Source organism: Mirounga angustirostris, unplaced genomic scaffold, assembly GCF_029215605.1.
Source record: "Mirounga angustirostris isolate CCGP_5_RB_7025 unplaced genomic scaffold, mMirAng1.0.hap1 SCAF_7, whole genome shotgun sequence".
Classification (NCBI taxonomy): Eukaryota; Metazoa; Chordata; class Mammalia; order Carnivora; family Phocidae; genus Mirounga; species Mirounga angustirostris.
The window spans coordinates 39,854,779-39,881,968 of record NW_026991715.1 but is presented as its reverse complement, the minus strand read 5'-3'; the positions used below and the strand labels follow the sequence as shown (position 1 = coordinate 39,881,968).

Sequence of the window (27,190 nt, the reverse complement as noted above, 5' to 3'; positions counted from 1 at the left end):
CTGCTGGTGGGTAGGCTGGATCAAGGCAGGAGCTCCTCTGTGCAGGCGGAAAAGCAGCGTTCGTTCTTGCTTTAAAACAGGGCAGTGCCCCGCCCCCCACACACACACCTCCGCCCAACCCGCCATGTCCACATCTGCCGGGAACTTGTTGGAAATGCACATTCTTGGGCCTTCCTCCTGACCCACTGGATCAGGTATGCAGGTGATTCTGGGGCAGGCTGGAGTGCACGAGTCACTTCTCCGCAGCAGTGTTTGCTGATTTACAGACTGCAGTCAAGATTTCAGAAACAGCTGGTTGAAAATAATTGCCTCACTGGCTCGTGACCCCCCAGGAATACATCCCACTTACATGTGTGTTGTCCTCATTTATCATTTATGAGTCTATGGGGTTTTAGCGCCACAGGGCTGGCGATGTGACACAAGGCTTGCTAATGAGCAGCCCCCAAGCGTCCCCGCTGCCGCCGTTCAGTGCAGCGGTGGTGTCTCGCATGCGACAGAGCAGAGGTGAGCAACCAACCTTCTTCCACATTCGGCTCTCAGGAAACAAGCAAGGGGAGGGCCCAGGGTGTCACTGGACACTGATGACAGCACATTTATTTCCCACACCGAAGAGCCGAGGCAGAAAGACAAAAAGGAGCGGACTTCTGTAAGGACGAGCTGCGTGGGAAAGCTGATGCCGGCAACTGCCTTCGCAGGCTCCAACTCCAGCACCATGAACACGTCTGCTCATCTCCACTTTGCCGGAGGATACCTGCCCTCTGACTCTAAGGACTGGAGGACCATCGTCCCGGCTCTCTTGGTGGCCGTCTGCCTGGTGGGCTTCATGGGGAACGTTTGCGTGATGGGCGTCCTCCTTCACAGCGCCTGGAAAGGAAAGCCATCCATGATCCACTCCCTGATTCTGAATCTCAGCCTGGCCGATCTCTCTCTCCTGCTCTTTTCTGCACCTGTCCGAGCTACAGCATACTTCAAAAGTGTTTGGGACCTCGGCTGGTTTGTCTGCAAGTCCTCTGACTGGTTCATCCACACGTGCATGGCAGCCAAGAGCCTGACGATCGTTGCAGTGGCCAAAGTATGCTTCATGTATGCAAGTGACCCAGCCAAGCAAGTAAGTATCCACAACTGCACCATCTGGTCAGTGCTGGTGGCCATCTGGGCTGTGGCTAGCCTGCTACCCCTGCCCGAATGGTTCTTTAGCACCACCAGGCTTCATGCGGGTGTGGAAATGTGCCTCATGGATGTACCCCCTGTGGCAGAAGAGTTCATGGCCATGTTTGGTAAGCTCTACCCTCTCCTGGCATTTTGCCTTCCGTCACTCCTTGCCAGTTTTTATTTCTGGAGAGCTTATGGCCAGTGTAAAAAACGAGGAACTAAGACTCAAAATCTTAGAAACCAGATGCGCTCCAAGCAACTCACGGTGATGTTGCTGAGCATTGCTGTCACCTCGGCTGTCCTCTGGCTCCCTGAATGGGTAGCCTGGCTGTGGATATGGCATGTGAAGGCCGGAGGCCCGGCCCCACCACAAGGTTTTATAGCCCTGTCTCAAGTCCTCATGTTTTCCATCTCTTCGGCAAATCCTCTCATTTTTCTAGTGATGTCAGAGGAGTTCAAGGAAGACTTGAAAGGCTTATGGAAATGGATAACCAAAAAGCACCCGACTGCCTCAGAGTCTCAGAAGACACCAGCTGGTGACTCAGAGGTCCCTCCCGACAATGACCCATCTCCCGAGTCCCCAACATCCACCCCAGAGAAAGAGAAAACCGGCTCTCCCTCCTCTGGCATAGAGAGAAGTGAGAAGGCACAGATCCCCATCCTCCCTGATGTAGAGCAGTTTTGGCATGAGAGGGACACAGTCCCTTGTGTACAAGACAATGACCCTATCCCCTGGGAACATGAAGATCAGGAGATGGGAGATTGTGACAAATAGATTCAGTTTCAAAGCAAACAAATTGTGATTATTGTATTGACTCGTCCCACTGCTTGTCAACACTACAGCCTTTACCATATACAACACAATACAATGACTAGCGCTAGAATTACAAAAATGCTTCCCAGTATGCATTTTCAAAATGTGCAATTTGGGAAGTAGAACACCATGGTAGTGATGATGATTGTGTTTCAGAATTATATCCTGGCTAAGTGTTGTGAAGATGCTTCCGGCACACGCGCTAGAAATTCCAGGTATTTTGTCCCTTGTTCACAATCGGTTTTACTGGGTACTCCTTAGGACCACCCTGTCTGTACCTGGTGGAGCAGAGCCCATCTTTGCCAAAAGCTGAACTCCTTTCCTTTTACTTTCTTCCTGAGCCTGCTAGCCTTAACGTTCCTTATCAAACTTTCATATAACCAAAACTCAAAAACTACTTCCACTTAAGAGATTTTAAAAACATTAATGTATGTTAAGGAGTTATCTTCGTTTGCTTAATCCATGTAGAATTTCCATGACTGAAGGTTACAAAATAAGGACCACCACCTTAATGTGGACTGATTTCAAACCATGGCTTATTTTTGGCTAAGTTTAAGTAAATCCACACTTTGCCTTATCCTAAATAACCTGCTTCACTCGTCTTTGTAAAGCAAATTGTCTTCAGTTTCTGAGAATATATAGGACACTTATCCACGATTCTTGATTACTTTGTAATGGAACTCTGGGGTATTTGCACTGAGGGGTTCCCTCAGAAAAAAACTGCCTTTAGGCCAAGCCATGGAGAACTTAAAATATAAAAATATGCCGTGGATGGAACTTTTATCTTTAAAAAAATGTTCAGTCTGTGGGTTTTTTGGTTTGTTGTCTTTACAAATGGTTGTGGTTTGCTTTTTCAACACAGAAGATGGGGCTGTTTTCATTTTACTTAGTTCATTACAAATTTTATTTTAAGGCTCACAAGATCACAAAGTACAATTTAACCCAAATATCCAAATACTGTTTTGTGAGACAATAGTTATACAAAGGGAGTACCTTTAAAATTGTCTGTGATGAACTATTTGATTTAAAGACTGTTCATTATATATAGTAAATGTTGGATGTAAGCTTCCAGTGTTTGACATTTTAACTTGTAAACAAATAAAAACAATTGCTTTATTTCAGATAGTTTTGGAGACTTAAAAAGCTGTCTTTGTCTTGAATGCTCCTTTCAGAATCATTATTTGGCACAATGGGGCTTTATGGGGAGGTCAGACCTTAACACTGATATAGGTCTCAGGGTAAACTGAATCAAGTATTTTTAAGGAGCTTGCTGGTAAGCGCCAAGTCAAGATGGACATTTTGAGACACAGTGTAATTACAATGACCTTTTCATTAAGAACCTAATACACAGTCCTGACTTGATCTTTTAAAGAAATCTGCATAGTGAAGTCTGATTTGCACCTTAAATGAACAATCAATCCCAAATACAACAGAAGTAGGAAATTAGAATAGGTATCACCAAACCATTTTTTTTTCACACTCTGCAACTGTGAAAAACAGAAAGTAGTGAGTGGGCAAACAATACTAGGTGGAATTCAGAAAAATATAACATTCTAAAAAGTTCACTTTTGTAGGTTATATTCCTGTAATAGTTGTGTTCCTTTTGGCAAACATTGCAGTTTCATTCCTCACGGAACTTAAAAGCCACTCAGTGGAATTATAAAAACGACCTTCGAAAAAAGGGAGAAAAATATCTTGTTAATTTTCAGTTGTAGAGGTTAAGACCTTAGTCAGGTAATTTCAGTTTCCTATACATAATTTCTGTGGCACTTAATATGCTTAAGCTAAGTACTAAGTAACGTGTGAACGAGTCTGTGTATGCATGTGATGTGTGTCTGTGTGCACATGACCTACAAATACAGATCTATTGGTTCTTCCTCATTTTATGTTTTGTTGCAATCACAGCTGGTGTGACACAACAGGGAAAACAAATTATCCAATTTAACGTATTTTCCTTAAGCATTTATGTGGTACTCTGAAATGAGAAATCTATGAAGGAAGGAGACAGAGGAGTCTTTAAACTGGGGAGGTACAGCTAGAAAGAGCAAGTGGGGGTCAAAGGTGGGCGTCATGGTATGATGTGTAGGACCCACTGAAAGGATGCCAAGAAGGCAGCAATCAGCCACATGTAACATAAAAAGACAAAAACAAGAGAACAACAAATCCGCATCTTCTTGCTATGAAGCAATAAGATATTGCTAAGAGACTGAGCACCAAAGTGGTTCTTTACATTCCTTCCCTTTTATACAGCAAATAATTTATTATATTCAAGCCTTTAAAAACTACGTGATACTTAAGATGTAAAGTCAACTTTCTTTGTGCCAAATTACATTTGCTACTGCTTTTAAGAACAGGTTTAAAAGAAGTTTTTTTAAAAAATTCTTTAACAATAATCATATACAATCCACATATATAAAAAGGGTTGGTTTATTGTAGTTCAAATACATAAACTGAACATTCAAACATCTTAAAATTAAACTTTAGAAACAAAAGTTTAACATTCAAACAGGAGTATAGTTTACAGGGAACACCCAAGAAAGGTAATTTGTTGTCTAATCCAGAATATTGATAAAGATCACTTAATGGTAAATAAAATGTGTTTAACCAGCAGTCCTATTCTGGCCAATATGTTAGTTATGACCATGGTTCCATACCTGAGAAGAAATTACTAAATAAATCTTCTCTTAGGCTAAACAACAAGACTTGGCCTCTAATTCTGAGGGGATAATCAAAGCACATAAGTGAACAAACAAAACTAAAGTGTTCTTTAGAGACAAAGGTAAAAGTATGTCCATTATAATCTTAGCCTCTGGAAGATAAGAATTCAATTTTCAGTGTTTTCTCTTTTACCCGCTTTAAAAAACAAAATCAAAACAGAACAACCCCCAACTTAGGTTTTCTTGGAGTATGTGGTATTTGCATCTTATAAGTTCAAACCACAAATGCTCTTACGTCTTGCATGTTTAACACTGCTAGAAAGAACGTCACCAAAAGTCACTGACTTCCACACCTCGTAAAAGGATGATTTTTAGCTTCGAGATTTTAGATTTACTAGAGACAGCCTATATTTGAGTATGTATGTCAGTCATGCCACACAAAGAAAAGCATAAATTATTTCCAAAGTGTTCTCTGTTCAGAAACGGTTCACGAATGCTTCTCCTTCTGTTCGTCAGATGGTTCTGCAATAGTTTGACTAATGCACATACATGTAAAAACCTGAAAATTGGCTCATGCAAGCGTTTCGAATGAAGATCCCCCTGTGGAAGAGTACTGAGAATTATTTTGTTGATCGTCTCGTGGGCTCTGATGCTGTGGGAGGCGGGGGTGGACCCCGGCGGTCCAGGTCGTCCACATATGCCACAATCAGTTTACGCCTCTCCTCGGGCACACAGTCTAGTACTAGATACCGTTTGTCGTTCTGCAAGATTTTTTCTACATCTTTCAGGTGCTGATCAGATTCCTGGATTAGCTTTTTGGATCTGAAATAAGAAAAGAAGTCCAAGAATTACTGACTGCTGTTCCTAGGTCTTTCAGAAATGAGCTGGAAATGTCCATCTAGTTCCTAATCGTGTTTCCATTTTATTTATTTATTTTTTTAAGAAAAATTTCACTGCAGTGGTCACCTTTGTAAGTCGCCTCAGCAAAGACTCCAAGGAGTGAAAGGGCCTCAGAAGCTGAATTACCCTCCCACCCCTACTGGTGGTCCCTCCAGATCAGGGCTGAGGGTGGGTGGGTAAATCTTGCCCGTGCTGTACCTGTTCTGTGGATGAACAGAGGACTTCAGTCTGCGGGGCTGCCAATCCCAGCATCTCTCACAAGCTTTCACTTTCACATCTTTCACTAAATTAACTATAAAAATGTAGAAAGAAGTCTTACTTCACATCTAATTTAAAAGCCCAAGCTGATGCAAAACATTAAGGATCCTGACCAAAAAAATCCAATGACAAAATACCTAAAAACCACACCCTCAGCACTATCTATCCTCCCGTGCACATACCCTTCATTAAGATGTTTCCAATTTTTCTCTTAAAGGAAGAAAAGCTGGAGCATGAAACAAAACTGTTTCCTGTGCACTGACTGCTAAGCAACGTTAACTTGTTTTCCTGATGGTAAACTGTTGGGAATGTGGAACTACTGGGCATGTTACAGAGAAATCTTGTTTCAAAACTCTGACTTTATCATTTAAAATTTTTAAAGTATCCAGCAAACTGCTATCATCTGAAAAAAGAAAATGTTTTTGCTGAGCTTAAATAAGATGATTTCAAGCTTTCAAACTGTTTCACAACACTGAATAGTCTCCACAGGAAGCAAAGATAATGGATAGTGAAGGATTATTTTAAAAGTCTCTTCACGAATACAATTCTTAAATAGTTAGGGGTACTCCTAAAAAAGCAGTGAAGTAAAAACAAAAGTGTGTTTAAAAAACTGGATGGGTGGGTAACACAAAATAAGAATTGACATCTGGGCCCTTTCTTTGAAAAAAAAAAAAAAAAAAAAAAGGTAACGTAGATATGGGCTGTATTTGGCCTTTGATAAAAGTTGGCTTCTTCTTTTCCTAAAAATTAATAATGTCAACATGTGTGTGAATGCAAAGAATGCTTTGGCCATTAGAGTAAGAACTAGTAAAGACAATGACTGCTGATATGAAACATTTCATTGCACACACCTATAGGTTATAAATTTGGTCTCTTTCAAAAGCGTCCTGAAGTCAGCTTTGGCTGTGATGTATTTGTCTCTGATGTATTCCTCAAATTCTCTTTGTTTTTTCTGCAAAAAGACATTAAGATTAGGGAAAAAAAAAAAAAAGTCAAAATTAGAATCAATTATTTATTAAACCAGTTACTTATAATATAAATATAAATTATTTATAAACCATTATAAATAATTCAAAAGAAAAAGGCACTAAGGTGCATTTTTGTTCATGTAACATTTACTAAAATGCAAAATGCGCAATGTACATTTTTAAGGCCAAAAGAAACCACGAACAAGGTCCCATACACTGTATTAGCAGTAGCTAAGACTCAAGGGGCTTGCTCGGTGCGACACTGCTGAGGGTTTGATGAGGCTATCTCCTTTCATGTTCCTAACAACCTCAAGTGGTAGACACTCTTAAAAATAAGAGATTAAGGGGTAAACACGCCTTTCCTACAGACTGTATTTATCTCTTCCAGCACCAAGACAATAATGTGGTATGACTTTTGGAGAACCCCAACTAACAGTCATAACTTTACTAAGTGATACTAAGCATTTAGCTCTTCTAGTAAGGGAACAGGAATGATGGGTATAAACTCTTTGGACAAAAAAGTAAATAAAATTAAATAAAATTTAAAAAGACCTTATTGTCAATTGTAAACGATCAGTGAAGTTAGAAACTGAGACTGGACCTGTCAGCTCTCTTTCCCAGTCTACCACTCTTTCCCAGCCGTATGTACTTTGTGGTCTGCACATCTATAACCCAACTTACTAAAGTAAATCTATGAGGCTGTGCACTCTAGACTCGGAGAAACCAACCAGGCAAAGAGAATGATGGGGACAGGAACAAATGAAAGGCAAAGGGCTAAAATAAGACAGCAGCCAGCTACGTTTCCCTTGGCCTCATTCACTATTTCAGAAGCCAGCTGAATTCGCTTCCCACAGAGGAGGCAGAGTGCACCAGAACGAAGCTCGGCTTCTAAAACTTCACTCGTCTGACGTTTCTCTACTCCAGTTTCTGGAGCATACAGGAACAAGAGGCGGTGTTGCGGCCTTCTGCTAGCATGGTTCAGGGGCTCTGACAGTCTGGTACCAGCATTAATGTTATCTACCTAGTGGGACCTGACTATACAATGAATAAAAACTACGGCTTCATTAAAGCTCTAACATCCCCAAACACAGGCTTGACCTCAAGGATTAAATTTTTAAGTTTCTCCTGTGCTTTCTTGTTTATGTATCGTGCAAAACAGAAAATATGAATTTAAACTTCAGATTTATTTCTCATACACTTAAAAGTTATTCACTTAAAACCATCAATTTCATTTTGGTCAAGATCCTAGACATACTGATTGAACACCCAATTAATATTTGTAAACTGACAGTAGTAAATCTCAGACAAAATCCTCTTACCCTGTCACTGGAGGAGAACTTAATGCACCGAGGATCTTCTTTAATGATTTTTTTTACTTCTTTCCATGTGGATGTTAAGGTAATCTTTGAAAGGCAAGTGAATAAAAAACATAAATACAACTCCCTTTTATTGAGAGGGTCAAATGGCAGCACATATGGTATGTGATATCACACACTGACCTGCCATCTCTTGTAATGCCCAAAAGTTAACTGGACAGGGAAGCAGCTTTAATGCAATTTCTTTTTGGCTTGCCACAAGAGTTATTTTCATGGCCACATTTCAATGTGGCCTGAGACTATCACCTGCAAACCCTGTGTCTCCATAGGTAACACCATAACTTCTAAAGAAACCATCACCCAAAAGAGATTACATAATCAGGAGAAAACCTGAACAACAGAGGGTACAAACTGCCAAAGGAGGGAGCCATGGTGCCAAACTGAAAATGGAGCGAAAGATGGAATCTATTAAATATCTCATCAGGAGGGATCGATGATTACACAGCTTGGGACATTACGAACTACCACAGGAGCAGATACGAATGTTGAAACTGCAGAAGGAAGTAATCTCTACATAGTAAGAATGCCACGAACATTTTACTTTAAAAAGGAAAAATAAAATCAAAGATGAAAGTGTCATAAAACTCATGAATTCTAGTAACGGATCTAAAGACCATGACGCTAATAATCACATCAATGTTTTAACTTTTGGAATTATTCATGAAGGCCCATCTAGATTAAAACAGGGAAAATAAGGGACTTACTGCAGAAGTTTCATCCAGAAGTTGCCTAAAGTGCTCCCTCTTCTTTTTGGTAAGTGCTTCAATGTGTTCATTAAAAAGCTTCTCTTTCTCCTCTCTTTCCAACAAGGATCCAGATTCCCAACGGTGATCTTTCCGCAGAGTCCTCCGAGTATCAGACCATGACACATCTGAAGAACGTACCTAAAAACGTACCAAAAAATTGTATCACCAGAGACTTATCTTCTCATATTTCAACAATAAAAGGCTTATTTACTTAATTTAGGAATCATACATTTAATAATAAAAGCAGCTTCTAGTGATTCCACCTTAAGCAGTCACTGAAAATCTTTTTTAAAGCCAGAAAGCCCACCACTCAGAGCTTCCCTAAGCTATCAAGTATGGATTTAGAGGTGGAGAAGGATGAAGAGAAGAACTTCTATTTAACATCTTACCAACTTTCAGTAGGAGAAATTCCTATTCTATTCCAAATAGAACAGGAAATATCTTACTGTAGTACTAAAGAGGTCACAGGAAAAAAAAAACACTCAACAAATCTTGAGCTCCAATGTGTACTTATCAACTACATATGGGAAGTGGCACTTCCGAGTATAAGCAAGAAATTAACACGGCTAACGAGAGAAGACATGGCGGATCAGGCTGGCTCAACAACCAGCAGAAAGGTACGCTTCATGGCTTCAAATGGCATCACCAGTTATTGCTAGTCACACTGCTGCCAATGCTAAAGAAATATGGAAGGCTGAAAAGACAGGTAAGAAAAAAGAAAAATACGAAAACATTTATTTAACCAACATTTATCAAGCATCGATCAATGTGTCAGCTGAACACGGAGCTTGATACTGGAAAAAATTAAGACACTATCCCTTCCTTCAAAGGACTCACTTTTTTAAGGGGAAAGAGGTGTATAAGCAAGTAATTGCAACTGCATGTAGTAAGGGCTGCAGAGGTGTATGCTGACCACAGGGTGGCCAAGGGGAACAGGAAAAACAAATCCGCCTTAGATGGGTCAAGATCAACCTCACAAAAGAGATCTGAGTGTGATCTTGAACAATGAGTTTCTAACTGCAGCGGGAAGCATCCTAGCTGGAGGGATTGGCCTGAGCAATGACAGGATTCATTAATGTAAGTGTGGTTCATTAGAGGTAAGTTCAGAAAGGCTGGAGCATAGGGGGCAAGAGAGGAACCAAAGAGGGTAACATAATATGAAGGTGGGGGAGTCAAGAAATGAACAGCCTTATATATTATGCTAAGACAGAGTTTTAAACGTAGGCGACCACTAGAAGCACAGAGAACCTTCTCTCTGCAAGCCACAGGGAAAGTGACAAAATCATTTGGTTTTTATGATGACTTCTATGACTGCGATAAAGAGGATGAACTCGGGGGAAGTAAAAGCAAGGAGAACAATCAGGAAACGACTGTAACTGTCCAGAGAACAAAAAGAGGAAAATGAAAACAGATCATCAGAAGAAAGGGAAGAAATCGAAGACGTGACAGTAGTAATGAAAAGGGCCCTTACAAACGAAGAGAAGAGAAACAGCAGGAGAGACGGTGACAGGGAGAAGGGACGAAAAAAGTAGAACAGCAGAGCAGCCTTGGGCACTCACTGTACAGAGAAAACCCTACACACCTCAACAACCCTGGGTGATGCAGAAAGGTTTGTCAAGAAAATTCCAGGGTATCTCCTGAGGTCAGTACACCTCCAGTCCTAGATCTCACACCATCCACATGTACAATAATTCATCATCACAGTGATGACCCGAAATCATTAAGAAAAAGGTTTAATTACGTTCAGCACATTTTGTTTATTACTATGGCATGTCAGTGTGTGATAATTTAAGATGACTTCCATCAAGAATAAATTATCTTTGAGACTAAAAGATTATAAATTTTTATATATACAGAACATCTAACCTCTGAAAATGTTAAATAACTAGGGTTTTCCTATTCTAATGGTGCTAATGCCAAGAACTCCATTTTAAAACACCTTATAAAACAAATTAGCAAATTATATCTCTGAGTCAATTTAAATATGAAAATTTTCACTAACGAGGTAATATAACAGATCTCTCATGTCCAGTACTATAAAGGGGTGAGGGGGAAAGCAAGAGTAATATATACCATGTCAGACAAAAGAGCCTTGAAATTCTGGATAGCTTCTTCTCGTTTGTGTTGCTCTCTCTCTCGATCTATTTCTTTTGTTTGTTCTGAACGAGCCTTCTGTACCTCTCTTTCTCGTTCTCGAAGGCTTGCCTCAATGCGGGCTTGCCTTTCAAGCTCCTTTTCTTTTTCTGAGTCTAAATTCTGTAAAGGTAAAATTACAGGATCAAAACAGGTTTCCACAGAATAACTAGTATGCCAAACAGAAAATTTCAAACCTGGTTTTTACCAAGAAAATTCCTAAACACTATACCTCGTTTCCATACCAACTACTAGAGATCTTATATTAAGAATACCAACAAGAAAAATTCCAAATCCCAAACAGGAGTGAATACCTTTATAATATAGCAATTAAGAATTTTATTATTCCATGCTTTCAGTACAAGTAAACACGATGGTTACCTTGGCTATTTTTTCAATATACTGTTTGAAAAGGTCTTCTCTCATTGATGAACTGTCCACTGCTTTGTAACGTGGATCACTTTCTACTTTGTCTTTCACTTTGCTCCATCGAGACTGACTGTCCAAGTGATGATTTGATAACAATTCAAAGAAATCCGATTTAATCTGTATTTCAAAACATGGAGTGGGATGGGGGGGAAATGTGTCATAAGAAATTCCTCCTATGCAAACGTTTGTAACCAGAAAAAACTATTCACTTACCTTAAGGATGGGAATAGTAATAACTTTTAAATGCATTTATTTAGAGTGGAATAATTTTTAGAATCGCTCTTTTAGGAAAAATGTAAAGGACAACACACATATAAGCTCTCATTTAAAATCTACCAAGTTCAAGATAAATCATTTTCTCCAGTGAAATTATTCAAATGCAGAAAAAAATCTTAGGTTGTTTTTAACTTTTGCATTTCAGAACTGCCATTTTTTAATAAGAAATAAGAACTCACATTTATTTTTAGGTAAGATTCAGGCTTATGAACTGACAGTAAACTATACTTTAACATCAAGACACTAAGAATGACTTATTTTAAAAAGTACATGAGTAATATTTTTTGTTTGTTACAAAAAGGGGAATTTAGAGCTGAGCACAAATAAGTCTCATTCATTCGAAACTTGAAACCATACTGTCAAATGTCTAAAAACAGGTAAAAAACAGTAAATTTTTGTATTTTAGTTTAAAAAAAGCAGTGTTGGGGCGCCTGGGTGGCTCAGTTGGTTAAGCGACTGCCTTCGGCTCAGGTCATGATCCTGGAGTCCTGGGATCGAGTCCCGCATCAGGCTCCCTGCTCGGCAGGGAGTCTGCTTCTCCCTCTGACCCTCCTCCCTCTCATGCTCTCTGTCTCTCATTGTCTCTCTCGCAAATAAAGTCTTAAAAAAAAATAATAATAAATAAATAAATAAATAAATAAATAAATAAATAATAAAAAAAGCAATGTTTGCACCCTTACATATAAATTACAGAATTTCTATGGTCATAATCAAGCATTACATAAACTATATTTAGATTTTTTGTATTTAGCCATTAAATATGTATGCCTTTACCATTATACAACTCAAAATAAAAGTGTTAATGAATTTAACATTCTTAACCAATCAAGTACCAAGTTAGTAACATTATACCAAGGGTATGAAATGGTATTAATCCTTTAGTGCCAACATATACAATACTTAGAATCCCTCTCCCAAACTGTAATTCTCATTTTTTAAATAGGGAAGAAAGGGATAAAGAAGGCATTTATTTTTATGCACCTTTGAGGACCTGTTTTAAAATTCAGTCTCATTTAAATTATCTTGTACTCCTACCAGGGGAGATACCTGAGGTAGCAGTCAATTCAAGAGGATTCTGGCCATGTCAAGAACCTCTCCTCCCCATAGGGGTTAAACATGCTGGCTTCCCACCTGACCAAGGGAAGGAGAAATTAGGAATGGAATCATTCCTTTGCCTATTCCAACCCTCATTTCCCCTATGAGAGGATTAAAAGGGAGGATGATGCCCTTTCTGGAAAACATGGTAAGGTTGTAAAAAAGAGTTACCCTATTAGAGATTTTTTTTTAAAAAAGACAAGAGCTAACCAACTGTGGATTTCTTTACTACTGAACTTAGCTCTTGCCTTTGTTTGGAATAGTAAGAAATACTCATAAACCCAGTATTTCTAGACAGTGAAAAAGAAACTACTTGATATAGTGATTTAACAATTTTTCTGTTCATCTTGTCTACTTTGTATCTGACATGATGAACACCCAATTCCTAGATGCATATAACTACAAAGCAAAATTGACAAAATTTGTATTAAATAAAGCATGCAAGCTGTATCAAATAGGAATCTTTCCAAGCCACAGGAATTTATATTGATTGAAGACAATTTTCACATATTAGACACGAAACCTAGAAAGGATTATCATACAGGTTTTAAAAAATGTGTGATGTATAAACAAAGTGAACTTTAAATGAAGTTAAACTTCCTTTCACTATGGATACTACCATGGCTAATACATGGCTTACCAAAGCTGCTATTTGTATGGGAATTATTTAACAACTGAGTAAATGTCAAAAAAAAAAAAAAAAAAATGTAAGTTACCACTAGCAGCAATTCAAGGCCCTGTATCCCCTATTTTCTTCTGTCTCCAAATGGAAGTACCTTACCATCTAGGCTGTTCAGTTTAATAGGGAAAAATAGTCTCCCTAGACTAATAATGTACTGTAACAAAAATATTTAATTTGTTCAAAATGAAATTTAAGGGAGGGTAGAGAGAAAAATGCCAACTTTATGAGAGGATTAACTCTATTATATGCAACTTCAAATGTGTTGTTCCAAAAGGTATGTTACTTGAACCAGAATTTTATAAAAACTGGTTATAATAAAAAATTGTAATTAAATAAACAAAAATTTGAGGGTAGCTATTTTGGCAAGCAAAACAGCCCAGTAAAGTAAGCAGAGTTTTAGGGACATTTTTTTATAAAACTGAAAATAACCAGTAAAACCTCCATGAAAATGATTTTACCCTTTAGCTTAAAAATGTCTACTGAAGGAAAAAAGCAACTTTACCAAAAATCAGTGTCCTTCATAGGTTTCTGACTCAGTAAGTAATTACCTTTAAACCTTTACTATTCAGCTATTAATTGCATTACCTCAATGCTACAAACAGCAGCTAGAGAATCACAAGAACAAAGAAAGAAACTCCAATATACCAGCACCATGCTACTAATACTAATCCTACCATTCAATTAGTTAAAATGTGATTTTTAAAAAACGGTATAGACAATATACTTCATAAAAATAAATATTTACTGTACAGTAAAAGTCATGAAGAAAGTGGTAAAACTTCATTAACCAGCTACTTCTCTGAATGTGAATATAAAATATACTATATTTAAACCCTTACTTTAAAGATTTTTGTTTCCATGGCCTACCTAGTAATTTTGCATTCTTTAAACTGGCTGAGAAAGTTTCACTTTAGTAATTTCCGGCCTCTTTTTAAAAAATTAAGTAATGATACAAAACCAAACCTGTAATTTAGAGATTTTTATAATCAAAAGAAAATAAAGCTGAATACATTAGGTTTATTTAGATGTAATGTCTATTTAATTTATTTCAATTAACACATTGTGGGCACAACTCTCATCACTTCATAAGGAAAAAGACTAAAAAAATGTAAAGTACCGGAACTGTGGGAGGCTAAAGTCACCACAGAGAGATACCAATTCTTTCCTCACTAGGGAATCCCATAATACTTTGCGTATCAGTGATTGACAGCTGTCAGACTGAACTGATTGAAAGGCAGCACAGCACAAAACTGTAAAGTCTATCCACTTGTTATAAAACAGAATACACAAAAATAGTGACAAAAAAGTGTTTAGAAAAAGAACATTAGTTACAAATGCAAAGACAAAAACATCCAATTTGTATAAAAGCAATCACACAGTAGCATTCATTTATTTACTTGGTTTTCTTTAATCAAATAGGTTATTACTAAAAGTCAAAAGGAGCAAACAATTCACTAACATGACTCTAATTGAACACTCAATTTTGCACATTTCCTGAGAAGCATAATCATTTGAAAAAGAAAAAAGTTGAGAAAAATTCTGGAAGGATCTACACAGAAGCCCAATGTAGCATATAATCAGGAAGTTTCAGGTATTTTTGACAAAAGTCATTTCACCCAATACTATTACTATTTACAGTGAAAAAGGCTTCTCGGTAAGAGCGGTATTATTTCCCTAATAACATTTCTTAAAAGAAGTTGTGATGTTTTAACTTTCTGGAATAATGGGCCATTTTAAATGTCAAAAATGATTAGGCTTCAGAGGTTCTTTTTCTCCATTCACAAAGCACACAGGGACACTAAGAGTGGCTGCATGTTCTGATGGTTCACGCACCACCGGTGCCAACTCCACCAGTCTGCTTCTCCAGTGGGGGACTCCCCTCCATTCCTGACAGTGCTATCAAATGACCTTTGGAATTCATTAATCTTTAATAGCCGACCTTTATTTCTGATAAGCAATAATTTATATGTAAGATATGTTTACTAAAAGATTAGAAAGTCACTAAAATGCTATCTTTTAGAAGGCAAAAAAGATAAAAAACCTTTTTGAAATTTAAAGGTTACTGCTTATTAAGAATCTTGAAATCTTAGCAGGCACCAGTGAATAAACAGACCTAGTAAGTCAGTTCTGGGTTTACTGGGCATCTCAGTATTAATAAATTGTAAATGTAAAATAAAATATAAAGCAAATCTAGGTAGTTTAGTGAAGTTATTAAAATAAACATCATGGGGCACCTGGGTGGCTCAGTTGGTTAAGTGTCTGCCTTCAGCTCAGGTCATGACTTCTCCCTCTCCCTCTTCCCCTCCCCTTACTTGTGCACGCTCTCCTTCTCTCTCAAATAAATAAATAAATTCTTTAAAAATGAAAAATAAACATCATGGAAATAAAGGGACAATTCACACGTATAAACGAATATAAAAGTTAACTTATAAAGCTAAACAGTAAATGTGAGTCCTGTAATTTATGCCCATGAACAAGATCAGCAACACAGCCCCACATTAGTCCCCTCCTATTCACACTCCCATCAATCACACCACCGGAACTAAAACCATCTTACCTTCTCACCTCTGGTCTTCGAATCTTCTTTCTCTTTCTTCCTTGCAGCTGCCACAAATTCATTAAACAAGGCTTCTCGATCTTTCATCTTTTCAATTGCTTTGAATCTTGAATCTTTAGCATGCTTGGCTGCAAATTCACTAAAAGTAGCTCTGTAACAAAATGGCAAGTGTGCTAACTTTGGTAGAGCTATTTCTGCTTGTAGAAAGGTATAGCAGAAGATACCGTTTTTCCAGCAAGAGTATGTGCCAAAGAGCCACTGAGCCCCAACATCTGCCCAAACAGTAAACAATGAGCTACAGAAAAGAGTAAAAAAGGGCTAGAGGGTGAAAATGTGGTTAGCGATTTGTATACTATCAGCATACTGTGCGATAACACATCAGAGAGCAAAAAATGTATGTGTTCCAAGAGACTTGAGAGCTCATCTATTTTCACACTAAGAAAAGGCTCAGTCTTGCTTCCAGCCGTGGAGGAGTAACTTTACTGAATTAGCTCTCCTTCCAGGAGCAACTATGAAACAGGACAAAATACATGAAGCAACTGATTTCAAAACAGGAGACAACAGGGAGAGTACTAAGACCGAGGAAAGCCCCACTGCCCTCTGCGTCAGGACAATTTCCGAAGAAACTGTACTCCAAGCAGAGTACAGTGGCCTCAAAAGTCAGAAGCAGTGAAGATCAGAGCTTGGGTGCTAAAATGGCAGAGGAAAAAGCTATAGGAAGAAAGTACCCCGTAAGTACACCAAAAAGCAATTCCCCATGAGTGTATGGCCAAGGCTGGACTGCAACAGCACGCCCCCACCAAAGTGCTACATGGTTAAGAGCAAAACACAGATCTTAGAAGTTGATAGTACAGAAAAAGAACAGCATGAGGACAATAAAGTCCACAAAAGATGAACAAGGGAGACAAAGCTGGACCGCTGAAAAGCACCTTCCACCTTCTGAGATCCACACTAACAAAGCCTTAAATCAAAACTAAATTAACATAATCAGCCTGTAATAAAGTGAACTGCCTGTGAAAACAAAAATCCAGAATTTCCAATATTCAATCAGAAAACACTAAACACACCAAGAATGCATAATCCATACCAAAAAAATTTTAAATCAACAGAAACTAAACCCAAAATGTCCAGATGTTGCTCTAGGCAGAGACAAATCCTTTAAAATTATTATAATTATACCGAAAGGATTAAAGAAAAATAGGTTCAAAGAACTAAAAACAAGGTCTTAATGAATGAACAAAAAAAGGGAGTTTCAGCAGAGATACAGAAAATAGAAAAAAAGAACCTAAAGCTAACTGAAAGGAAAAATTCACTGCATGGGCTTAAAAAAGGAAGAGACATAGAATAAAGAGCCAGTGACTCCAAGTTAGATCCGTAACAGTTATCTAATCAAAAGAGTACACAGAAAAAAAATAGGGGGAGGAGGAGAATAGTCTCAGAGACATGTGAGATAATACCAAACACTTTAAAATAGGTGTAATTAGAATTCTAAAAGAGAAAAGAATGAATCAGAGAGGAAAAAATGCTGATCAAAAATTTTCCAGATTCGATGAAAACATCAATGTACAGATATGCAAAAAGCACAGCAAACTGCCAAGCAGGCTATATAAAAAGATGAGGCCTATGAGGGCTAATGAGGCTCAGCATAAAAAAAATTTTTCTTCACAAATAAAAGGCATTTATATAGCCTTCATACGTTTGAATATACCTCAATATTTGAAGCTTTCCCCTTACATAATGATAATTTGCTCTTATAATAAATACTCCCACATTTAGCATGTTTTTAGAGGGGAAAAATAAATCTTACTTTCTCCTTTTAAGAACTATTTAACTATTTCAACGCACACATAAAACACATCTTCTCAGGTGTTAAAGGTTCTACTACAACTTTCATTAATAAAGAAAAAATTGGTTAACTTCGGAATTTAGAATTTAAAACATCAACTGAAAACTAGGAGTACCACTCATAGCTAACATTTGCTATTTTTATGCTCCGGCAACCAAACCCAGATTATAAAAATCTTTTACATGCAACTGTTATTACTTAGAATACCTAATTTCATTCATTCAACATTTTTAACAACAGGATATATTGTAAATCTGGTCTGAATAATGGAAATGTAACTTTAATAAAATTTTGAAGTAAAAATTGCATGTCCCAGAAAAGGGATCACATGTAGCCCATCAAATGTTTCTTTTCATGATAAATTAAGCACCTTGCATTATAGTTTTAAGAAAGAAGAGCAATTACTACTATGATAAAAGAATAAACCTTTTTTTAAAATGTAAAATCAACTTATAAAAGTGAGAATTAAATAATTATTATTTTTCACCAGAAAAGACCAAGATGAAGTTTTAGCATTAGATTCAGATAGATTTTTTATATGACTCCAAAAAGCACTGCTTGGTAACAGACATGTTACCCTTTTTTCTCAGGGAGAGCTGAGGGTGGACATTAGCAGTAGGAGACCAGTAAGAGTAGAGTGACCAGGAGTTGACCCTAGGAGGAATTGCCTTAAGATTTCCATCAAAATAGAAAAGAGACAGAGAATGGGTACTAAGGTAATTCTCCCCAGTCATTCTTTCCCTTAGAATAAACTCCAGGGCTTTTTATCTATAAATTCTATTAAAAAGCTTTGTTGATAGTAGTCTTTTTCCATTACAAAGTGGACTTAAGTTAATGGGCACTATTTTCTCCATTTTAAGTTTTTCCTCATTTTCTGCCACTCACTAAAATTGGTCCTAATCTCTATGCTAGTGTTGAATGTATTAATATAACAATACAGCACAATGTCCCCAGTGCCAAGACTTCTAGTTATGTACCTCATGGCTTTATTTTCTGACGTAACCTGCAAAGTACAGATCTCTCCAACAATTCTATGAGCCCCAAAAGAACACCAACAGGATACTGTGACACAGCAAGACTTTGTCAAATCCACAAAATGGAAATCTCTTCAGAGTCTCAGTTACTGCCAGGTTCATACTGGTTTTAATAAATAGATGTATTTTGCCGAATCACTTCAAAACAAGCTGCAGACATGCAGACATCATGAGACTTCATCTATAAATATTTCGGCATGTATCTCCCTCGGAGTAAACCTTTTCCCCTCCACAACCACAATACCCCAAAAGACTATGAATTCTCTAATATGTAGTAACAAACCATGTTCAAATTTACTCAACTGCATCCCAGTTGCAAGTATCTGACCCAAGAACTCACCCTTCTGATTAACCAACAGAAAGGCCCAAGACCCCTCAGAGTCTGAAACTCAATTACCCCCTGACAAATATTACATTCTTCAGAGCCACAAATACTGTTAGCTTTACTGTCTGATATGTGTATTAATGCCATAGGTTTCTCTTCATGTTTCAAACATAAAATCGTAATACCAGATACACTTTCTCAAACAACATCACTCTTACCTCCAATGACAAAAGTAACTGCTTAAACAAGATGGATTTTTATAAAAACTACCATTTAACCCAGATGCTCCGCGATTCTACCCTATAGTTTTGGAAATTCTCCATATTATGAGGTGTTCACAGCAGCCTAAAAACACAACTGTTAAAACTAAGCCACAAATAAGAAAGTAATTCTCCCTTGCCTAATCTGTGCTTAGCACCGAAATCTAATTGAAATCCCACATGCACTTGCGCAAGTTACCCAATTTACTCTTACTTTCCTTATCTAGAAAACAGGTATGAGAGGAGTCCATTAATCATGCGTGTAAGTTTGTACATATATCTTTAAGTGCACATAAAATATCCACGAAATGATGCCATTATTGTTATGATGCTAGTCACGTAAGTTTAAAGTCTCATCTTCTTCAGCCCATTACACGTACTCACTACCCATTAACAATCAATTGAAAATGTCAGACAAAAACATAATCTAGACAGAGAGGTCCTTCATCACTCCAATTCCATCAAAATAATGTCCCTGTGCTGCAAGTTATTAGGTGTAAAACTTTAAAATGGAGACAGATTTTTTTTTTTTTTTAATCATTTACCAGTTTCTAGAGAAGGAAATTTATTCCCACAGGGAAGCTCTTAAAACAAAGGTACCCTTCTTGAAAACCAATGCCTCTCACAGGGCACAAGAGATTCCTCTAAAGGAAATATATTAAGAATGAAGATCAGAAATGCAGCCACCAATAATCAAATAATCCAATTATCCAAAAGATACGTATTCTCTTAGCTGATCTTAGGAGAAAGCACATAAATATTTTGAAATGTTACAATAATGAACCATATACCTTGGATTAAATTTTGCTTCTTCCATCATTTTCTTGAAATCTTCCTTGGCTTGCATTATTTTGTTTTTCTTTTCCCTGCGTTCTTCCTCAGCCCTCGTCTTTACATACTGATCAAATACCTATCACAAAAATAAACCAATTTGACAAGTTAGTCTTTCATATAAATAATTTAATTACCAAACTACGGAATCTGTAAGAAAATACTAAGTCAATATCTTTGTCCAGAATGTAATAGAAAAATACACTAACTATAGATATCTCAATTATATGCAGACTATCTATAGCAAGTCTCAGAAGCCCTCTGTTTAGATTTCCAGAACAGAGTTAAAAGCCCCTGTAATTTTCATTTTCCCTGATTACAAATTGAATACATGTTTACTAAAAAAATTTCAGGCAATATAAAATGTATAAAAAATTACAGTCCTTCCAAATCTTTCTAGAAAAAAACATCAGCAGTATGGGTTTAAATTTATTTCTGTGGTTCTCTTTAAGGCATAACTATTTTCACCAAAATGTAATGCTTTACAGTTTAAATTTATTTCTGTGGTTCTCTTTAAGGCATAACTATTTTCACCAAAACGTGATGCTTTACATCTATCCTATAGTATTTTCCCACTTAATAACATATAGACAAGATAATAAACTGAACACGCACACCTATTTCCTGTTTTCTTCAAATGCCAAAAATGCCAACAGAGGATTTTTTTTTTTTTTTTTTTTTAAATCACAAACCAACAAGAACAGGCCAATGGGAAAAAGAGAGCAACTCTCGATGGTGAAAAGCACATGGATAAGTAGTAAAGGACTTGGAGGACATGAGAAAGCAGACCCTAATTTAGCAGTCAAGAAAACAAAGAAACCAATTCTTTTTTTTAATTAGAGAATCCTCAAACAGCTCCACAGGCGACAGCACCAGATATCCATAGAAGTGAGGGCAGAGTATAGCTATAATAAGGTTCTTTAAGAATGAGTCAATCAGTAGATCCCCCTTGCCAACTTCATGTACCGGAGGGCACTGTCACTCCTGAACCTAAGTAAAAGGCAGGTGATTAGTCTCTAGAACAAGGGATGGCAACTCACAATCTGCCGGCCAAATCTGGCCTGCTGCCTATTTTTGCACAGCCCAAAAAAGTTTTAACATTTTTAAACGGTTAGGAAAAAACAGACTAGAAAATTTCATGACATTTCATGACACATGACAATTAAATGAAATCCAAATTTTAGGGTCCTTAACTAAAGCTTTATTTGAACAGTCATATTCACTCCTTTACATCTATCTATGGGTCCTCCTACACTAGAGCTGCAGAATTATACTATAGTGACAGGGACCAGATGGCCCCTCAAGTTACAATATTTATTATCTGACACTTTATGTTAAAATTTTGCTGATTCTTGCTCTAAAAGGTAACGCGGTATCTCTGGCCTGAGTTGGGAGGGGGGGGGCGGGGGAGGGACAACATGAATTAGAAATGGGGCATACCAGAGAAAACAGTGAATTAACCAGTTACATACCAAACGTAAGACACAGTTCTCCCAGAACAAAAGCAGTAAGGACTGTGTCCTCTCATCAGGACACGAAAGGTTCTTATCAAGAATGTGACCAGCCTAAAAATTACCTGCACCAGGAGATCCTCAACAAACTGGCTTAAATCACCCTACAGCAGGGTTTTTCAACCTCAGCACTTATGGCACTTGGGCCAGATAATGTTTAGCAGCATCCGTGGACACCGGATGCCAACAGCACCCCCTCAGTTGTGACAACCAAAAATGTCTCCTGGGGCAAAACTGTCCCTGACTGAGAAGCAAGGCTTTACAGTAAAGCCAAGTCATGGGAGCCCAATTAGATGCTCAAAGTGCCCAAAGAGCATTTCAGTGCTTCATTCCTAATCATGAGAAGTCCAGGTCTCTTTAAAGACATCTAAGGAAACTCTCCAGCATGAAAAATAGAAACCAAAATAGAAAACAGAAACTGTGCATGAAAATGAAAATTTAAAAGAAAAAAATCCTCAACAATCTCATAAAACTAAGATACTATAACCATAAAACAAGAAAAAAGAAATCCTAGAAATTATGACAGAAGAAATGAAAAATTAAAGGATCAGACTATAAAAATGAGAAAGTCACCCAAAATGTTTTTTTAAAAAAGGGCAGAGGTAGAAAACAAGAGAAAAAAAACTTTAAGGACAAGCCCACAAGGGCAAATTTAAACAGGTGGAAACAAATCAAAAAAGCAATACAAGAAAATCTCCCAGAACTGAAAGATACAAATTCACATACTTAGAAGGGCCACCAAGGGCCCAGCACATGGTTAATCACCATGAGATTTCAGAACTCCATACACTAAAAGAAAGATCCTACATGCCTACGAAGGAAAACTAAACACGTCCATAAAGAAAGGAACAAGTAAAGATGGATTCAAAAACAATGAAAACTAGAAAAAGCAACATCTTCAAAATCCTGAAAAAGATTTCCAATTTCAAATATCTTAAACCAAACAATTCCAAATTAAGGATATACAATAAAGGTGTTTTCAAATATGCCAGGCTTCAGAAATTTATTTCCCATGCATGTTCTCCCAAGAAGCTATTACAGGGATGAAATGCATCAAAACGGAGTAAACCAAGAAAGAAAAGACTTATGATGGAGGAAACAGGTGAACCCTCCCCCCCTCACACCCCCGGCCCACCAAAAAGAGAAATGAGGGAAATCCCAGGATGATAGTAAAGACTGGTCATCCTCAAAAATGACAGCAATACATCAGGTGTAGAGGGCAACCAGTCCAGAATGAAGCAAATCAGAAGGCTCTGGAAGAAATGTCTTCAGAAAGATAAAACTGGGGCAGCACTCTAATATTTTTCCTAGCATATCTTATAGAACTATTTGACTCTTTAAATGTGTGCATGCACATCTTCAGAAAAAGTCAAGCAAAAAATGTTTTCTTTAAAAAACTTCAAACTTCTTTCCAGGTCAGGCCATATATATCTACTAACCTTTAATAGCTAAAGAGAATTATCTACAGTTATCTCACCAGTCTCCTGCTAGGCATGTAGGTCATTTTCAGTACCCTCTAAATATAGCACTGCAATAAATCCTGAAAGCATTTGCATGCTGATGGAAATGGGAAAGAGGGCTCTTTTCAACCCCTCTCTCCTTTCTTGGTACATACTTTCTTTTTCTTTTTTTCTTTTAAAAGATTTATCCATTTCAGAGAGAGTACACGGGGGAGGGGTAGAGGGGGAGGGGAAGCCGACTCCCCACTGAGCAGGGAGACAAGGAGGGTCGAGGGCCCCAGCCAAATGAGCCACCCAGGCACCCCCTTGGTATATACTTTCTTATTTGTAAAAGTAATAAATTAGAAATAAAACCCAAGTGAATTTATGTTAACTTTCTTTTCAGAAGCTCGAGAAAACTTCACATCCCCTCCTCTGGGATATCTCACACCAAGGTTAGGATTTAGGAGTTCTGTTATGCTTCCAAGTTTCTCCTAATTATTTGTGTCGTGCCTCCCAATACACTTGGGCTTTATGTTCCTACTTTAAGCAGTTATTTTCTTACAACATCAACTTGTGAACAAAATGTTGTAATTAACACCATGAAAGTTAGTAAGTTTTTAAAAACTTCCTAGTTGACTTTTATAGGTATAATCAAAACCATCCAAAATAAAGGGCTATACTGTCTAAGCCAAAGCAGCTTCTAGGGTGCTGGTAATATTCCATTTTTTTGTTTTTACATCACTTTATTGATGTATGATTGACATACAAAAAGCTATACACATTTAATGTATACAATTTGATAAGTTTGGAGATAAATAGACATCTGGGAAACCACCACAGTCTATGCCAAAAACATATCCATCATCTCCAAAACGTTCCTCCAGCCCTTTTATTCTTATTTTATATGTGGTATTAAGAATACTTAAGATTTATCTTCTTAGCAAAACGTTGAGCATCCAATACAGTACCACTAGCTATAGGCACTATGCAATACAAACCTCTAGGACTTAGCTGTCTTGCATAACTATTTATGCGCACTTTGTGAAACTTGGGATTTTTAGACTCTATGTATATTCTTCTTCAAAATATAAATTTGTGAAAAGTATGGGTGTGATATTGTGTTGTAAGAAAACATAATAAAAGTAAAAAAAAAGAACAGAGAAGCAAAAAAAAGAAAGAAAAAATATATATATATATTTGATAAAGAATGAAATATTGCCATTTGTAACAACACAGATGGAGCTAGAGAGTATTATGCTAAGCAAAATAAGTCAAGAGAAAGACAAATATCATATGATTTCACTCATACGTGGAATTTAAGAAACAAAACAAATGAGCAAAGGGAAGAAAGAGTGAGAGACAAACCAAGAAATAGACTCTTAACTATAGAGAACATGCTGATGGTTACCAGAGGTGGGGGAGGGGGAATGGGTAAAATGGGTGATGGTGATTAAGGAGGGCACTTGGGATGAGCACCAGGTGTTGTATGGAAGTATATATTGTGTACCAGGGACTAGTATTATACTATACGCAACCTAATTGGAATTTAAATAAAAAAGAAAATATATGTATTTGGTCTTCATCCTGGCTCATGGCCAGAGTTCCTAAAACCCTTATAATTTCCTAAGTGTTAAGAACAATTTGATGTTATTCGTAACGAGGCCCTTTCACCTATACCTAAGATAGTGTCAGTGAAATGATTCTGGAAAGCTTCTAGATAATCACAGGATGGCAGACAGTCGCCAGTGGAACCAACCGTGTCATTTGAGCATTGGAACTTCCAAGGGCTGTGACTGAGTCCAATCACCAATGGTCAATGACTTAATTGATCACTCCTATGTCATGCTGCCTCCATAAAAATCGTAACCAAAGGGGTTCAGAGAGCTCCTGGCTTGGTAAACATTTCCATGTGCCAGGAGAATGGCACACTCCCAACTCCACAGGGACAGAAGCTCCAGCATCCAGGACCCTTCCAGATCTCACCCTATGTACGTCATCTGCTGTTCAATTGTATCCTTTACCATATCCTTTCTTATATTATAAACCAGTAAACATTAGTGTTTTCCAAAGTTCTGTGAGCCATTATAGCAAATTATTAAACCTGAGGAGGGTACTATGGGAAACCCTGATTAGTAGCCAAACTCAACAAAAGGGTGCAGAACCTGGGAACCTACTACTTGTGATTGGCATTCAAAGAGAGGGCAGATCTTGTGAGACTAAGCCCTTAATCTGTGGGATCTGACCCTAATTCCATGCAGACAGTGTCAGAATTCAACTTAATGGTGGGTCAGCCAGCTACTGTCAGAGAACTGATTGATGTGGAAAAACACCTACACATTTGATGTCCAAGTATTCAATGTGTAGAGGAAGTTTTTCCTTTTCAACAGGTCTCTATTATTTGATTCTCACTTCAATTTAATTCAATTTATAATTTGATACTGACTCAGTAAACAGTGGCCAAGACGGCCAGTTGACAGTCACTAACTATCCTGGTAATGTATTACCATATTCTCACACTATCAATCTTAAAAAGCTCTCAATAACACATAACTATATTAAAATGTTTATTTTTGAAATAAGGTAACAGACAATTTATTTTAAAGTGTTAGCCTAACTGGTCTCTACATCAGAGCCTAAAATCCTGCATGGAAAAGCTATGATGCTGTTGAAAAATGTTATTCACTTTTAAACTTGTCAAAACAGGGGTGCCTGGGTGGCTCAGTCATTAAGCATCTGCCTTCGGCTCAGGTCATGATCCCAGGGTCCTGGGATGGAGCCCCGCATCAGGCTCCCTGCTCTGCAGGAAGCTTGCTTCTCCCTCTCCCACTCCCCCTGCTTATGTACCCTCTCTCACTGTGTCTCTCTGTCAAATAAATAAATAAAATCTTTTAAAAAAATAAATAAAATAAACTTGTCAAAACAAATACAACAAAAATATTTGACTCCTTAAGTGATCTTTTATCAAAAACAAGATTAAAGAAAATCTTAAGTTAAAATTTACGGTTACAATTATATAAAATACTGCTTTTATAATGATGTAAGATAGACATAAATCCAAACAAAACTAGAAAAGGACAGAAGTGAAAGATGTACTTTTAGGTTATGAGACATTTTCAATGAAATCGCTAGTTTTTTTTTTTAAATCAAAACACGTATTTCAGAAATGAAGTTACAAAGTGCAAATATGTAACCTAGCACTTAACTGGTTTCTCCCTGATTTTATACTCTTATGCAAATAATAAAACTAAGTACTGAAAAAGTACATGGATTAATGCCAAATGTTAGCTTTCCCTTTCATTTTTTACACTGCAGTTGGAAGAATTCCACTCAAACAGCATGAGAACCTTTAAGTAAAATTTTTATTTAAATAAAATAATGCTTGGTATTTTTCCTCTTTTTAACTATTACTCCTATAGGAGTAATAGGAGTGTAACACCATCAGCTTACAAAATGCCTCCTAAATTGGGAAAGAATTTTAGTTCTCAATACAAGCTTGTAATTTAACTCAGTAAGAAACTATAAATAACACTCAGTAGCATAACGAGAAAGTCTCAAAAATTTTAAAGTACACCTCCAGAGATATTTAGGTTAAGCATTGTTCCAGGCATTACACATACAACAATGAACAAAACAAAGTTCCAGCACTCAGAATTTATATTCTGCAGTAGGAGGAGACAGAAGATAAGATAATTTTAGATAATCAGAGCTATGAGTGCTATAAAGGAAAGAAGGCAAAGAGATACATTGATCAGAAGACATTTGCACAAGCACCTGAATAAAATGATAGAGCATACACAGACACCTGGGGGAAGAACATTCCAGACAGAGAGAAGTACCAGAATGTGCCTTACTTGTTCAAGGCATAACAAAGGAAGTGTGGCCAGAATGAATAAATCTA

At 37.3% G+C, this 27,190-nt stretch overlaps 2 protein-coding genes across 6 annotated transcripts in view; one reads left to right on the top strand and one right to left on the bottom strand.

Moving 5' to 3' along the window:
* The first annotated feature begins 589 nt into the window (after positions 1-589).
* Positions 590-1,927, top strand: GPR151 (G protein-coupled receptor 151). The gene has a single exon (XM_045886690.2). It carries the CDS (start codon positions 674-676, stop codon positions 1,925-1,927), a length of 1,254 nt encoding a protein of 417 aa, XP_045742646.1. The 5' UTR covers positions 590-673.
* Positions 1,928-4,375: 2,448 nt separating this feature from the next.
* TCERG1 (transcription elongation regulator 1) overlaps positions 4,376-27,190 on the bottom strand; it is a 60,857-nt gene continuing 38,042 nt past the window's right edge. For 4 of the 5 annotated variants that reach the window (XM_045894745.2, XM_045894751.2, XM_045894761.2 and 1 more), the window contains 8 exons: positions 20,300-20,418; positions 16,044-16,194; positions 11,386-11,550; positions 10,945-11,127; positions 8,830-9,009; positions 8,069-8,152; positions 6,633-6,733; positions 4,376-5,445 (listed from right to left, as the gene is read on the bottom strand). In XM_045894745.2, coding sequence (XP_045750701.1) covers positions 5,244-5,445; positions 6,633-6,733; positions 8,069-8,152; positions 8,830-9,009; positions 10,945-11,127; positions 11,386-11,550; positions 16,044-16,194; positions 20,300-20,418 — 1,185 coding nt within the window. In that variant the 3' untranslated portion in view covers positions 4,376-5,243. Of the gene's footprint in view, positions 5,446-5,721; positions 5,816-6,632; positions 6,734-8,068; positions 8,153-8,829; positions 9,010-10,944; positions 11,128-11,385; positions 11,551-16,043; positions 16,195-20,299; positions 20,419-27,190 lie in introns of all 5 variants that reach the window. The other variant, XR_006793945.3, reaches the window with a different exon arrangement.

Excerpts from the sequence above, each read along its gene's own strand:
- GPR151 (XM_045886690.2), top strand. The coding sequence starts at position 674 with ATGCCGGCAACTGCCTTCGCAGGCTCCAACTCCAGCACCATGAACACG.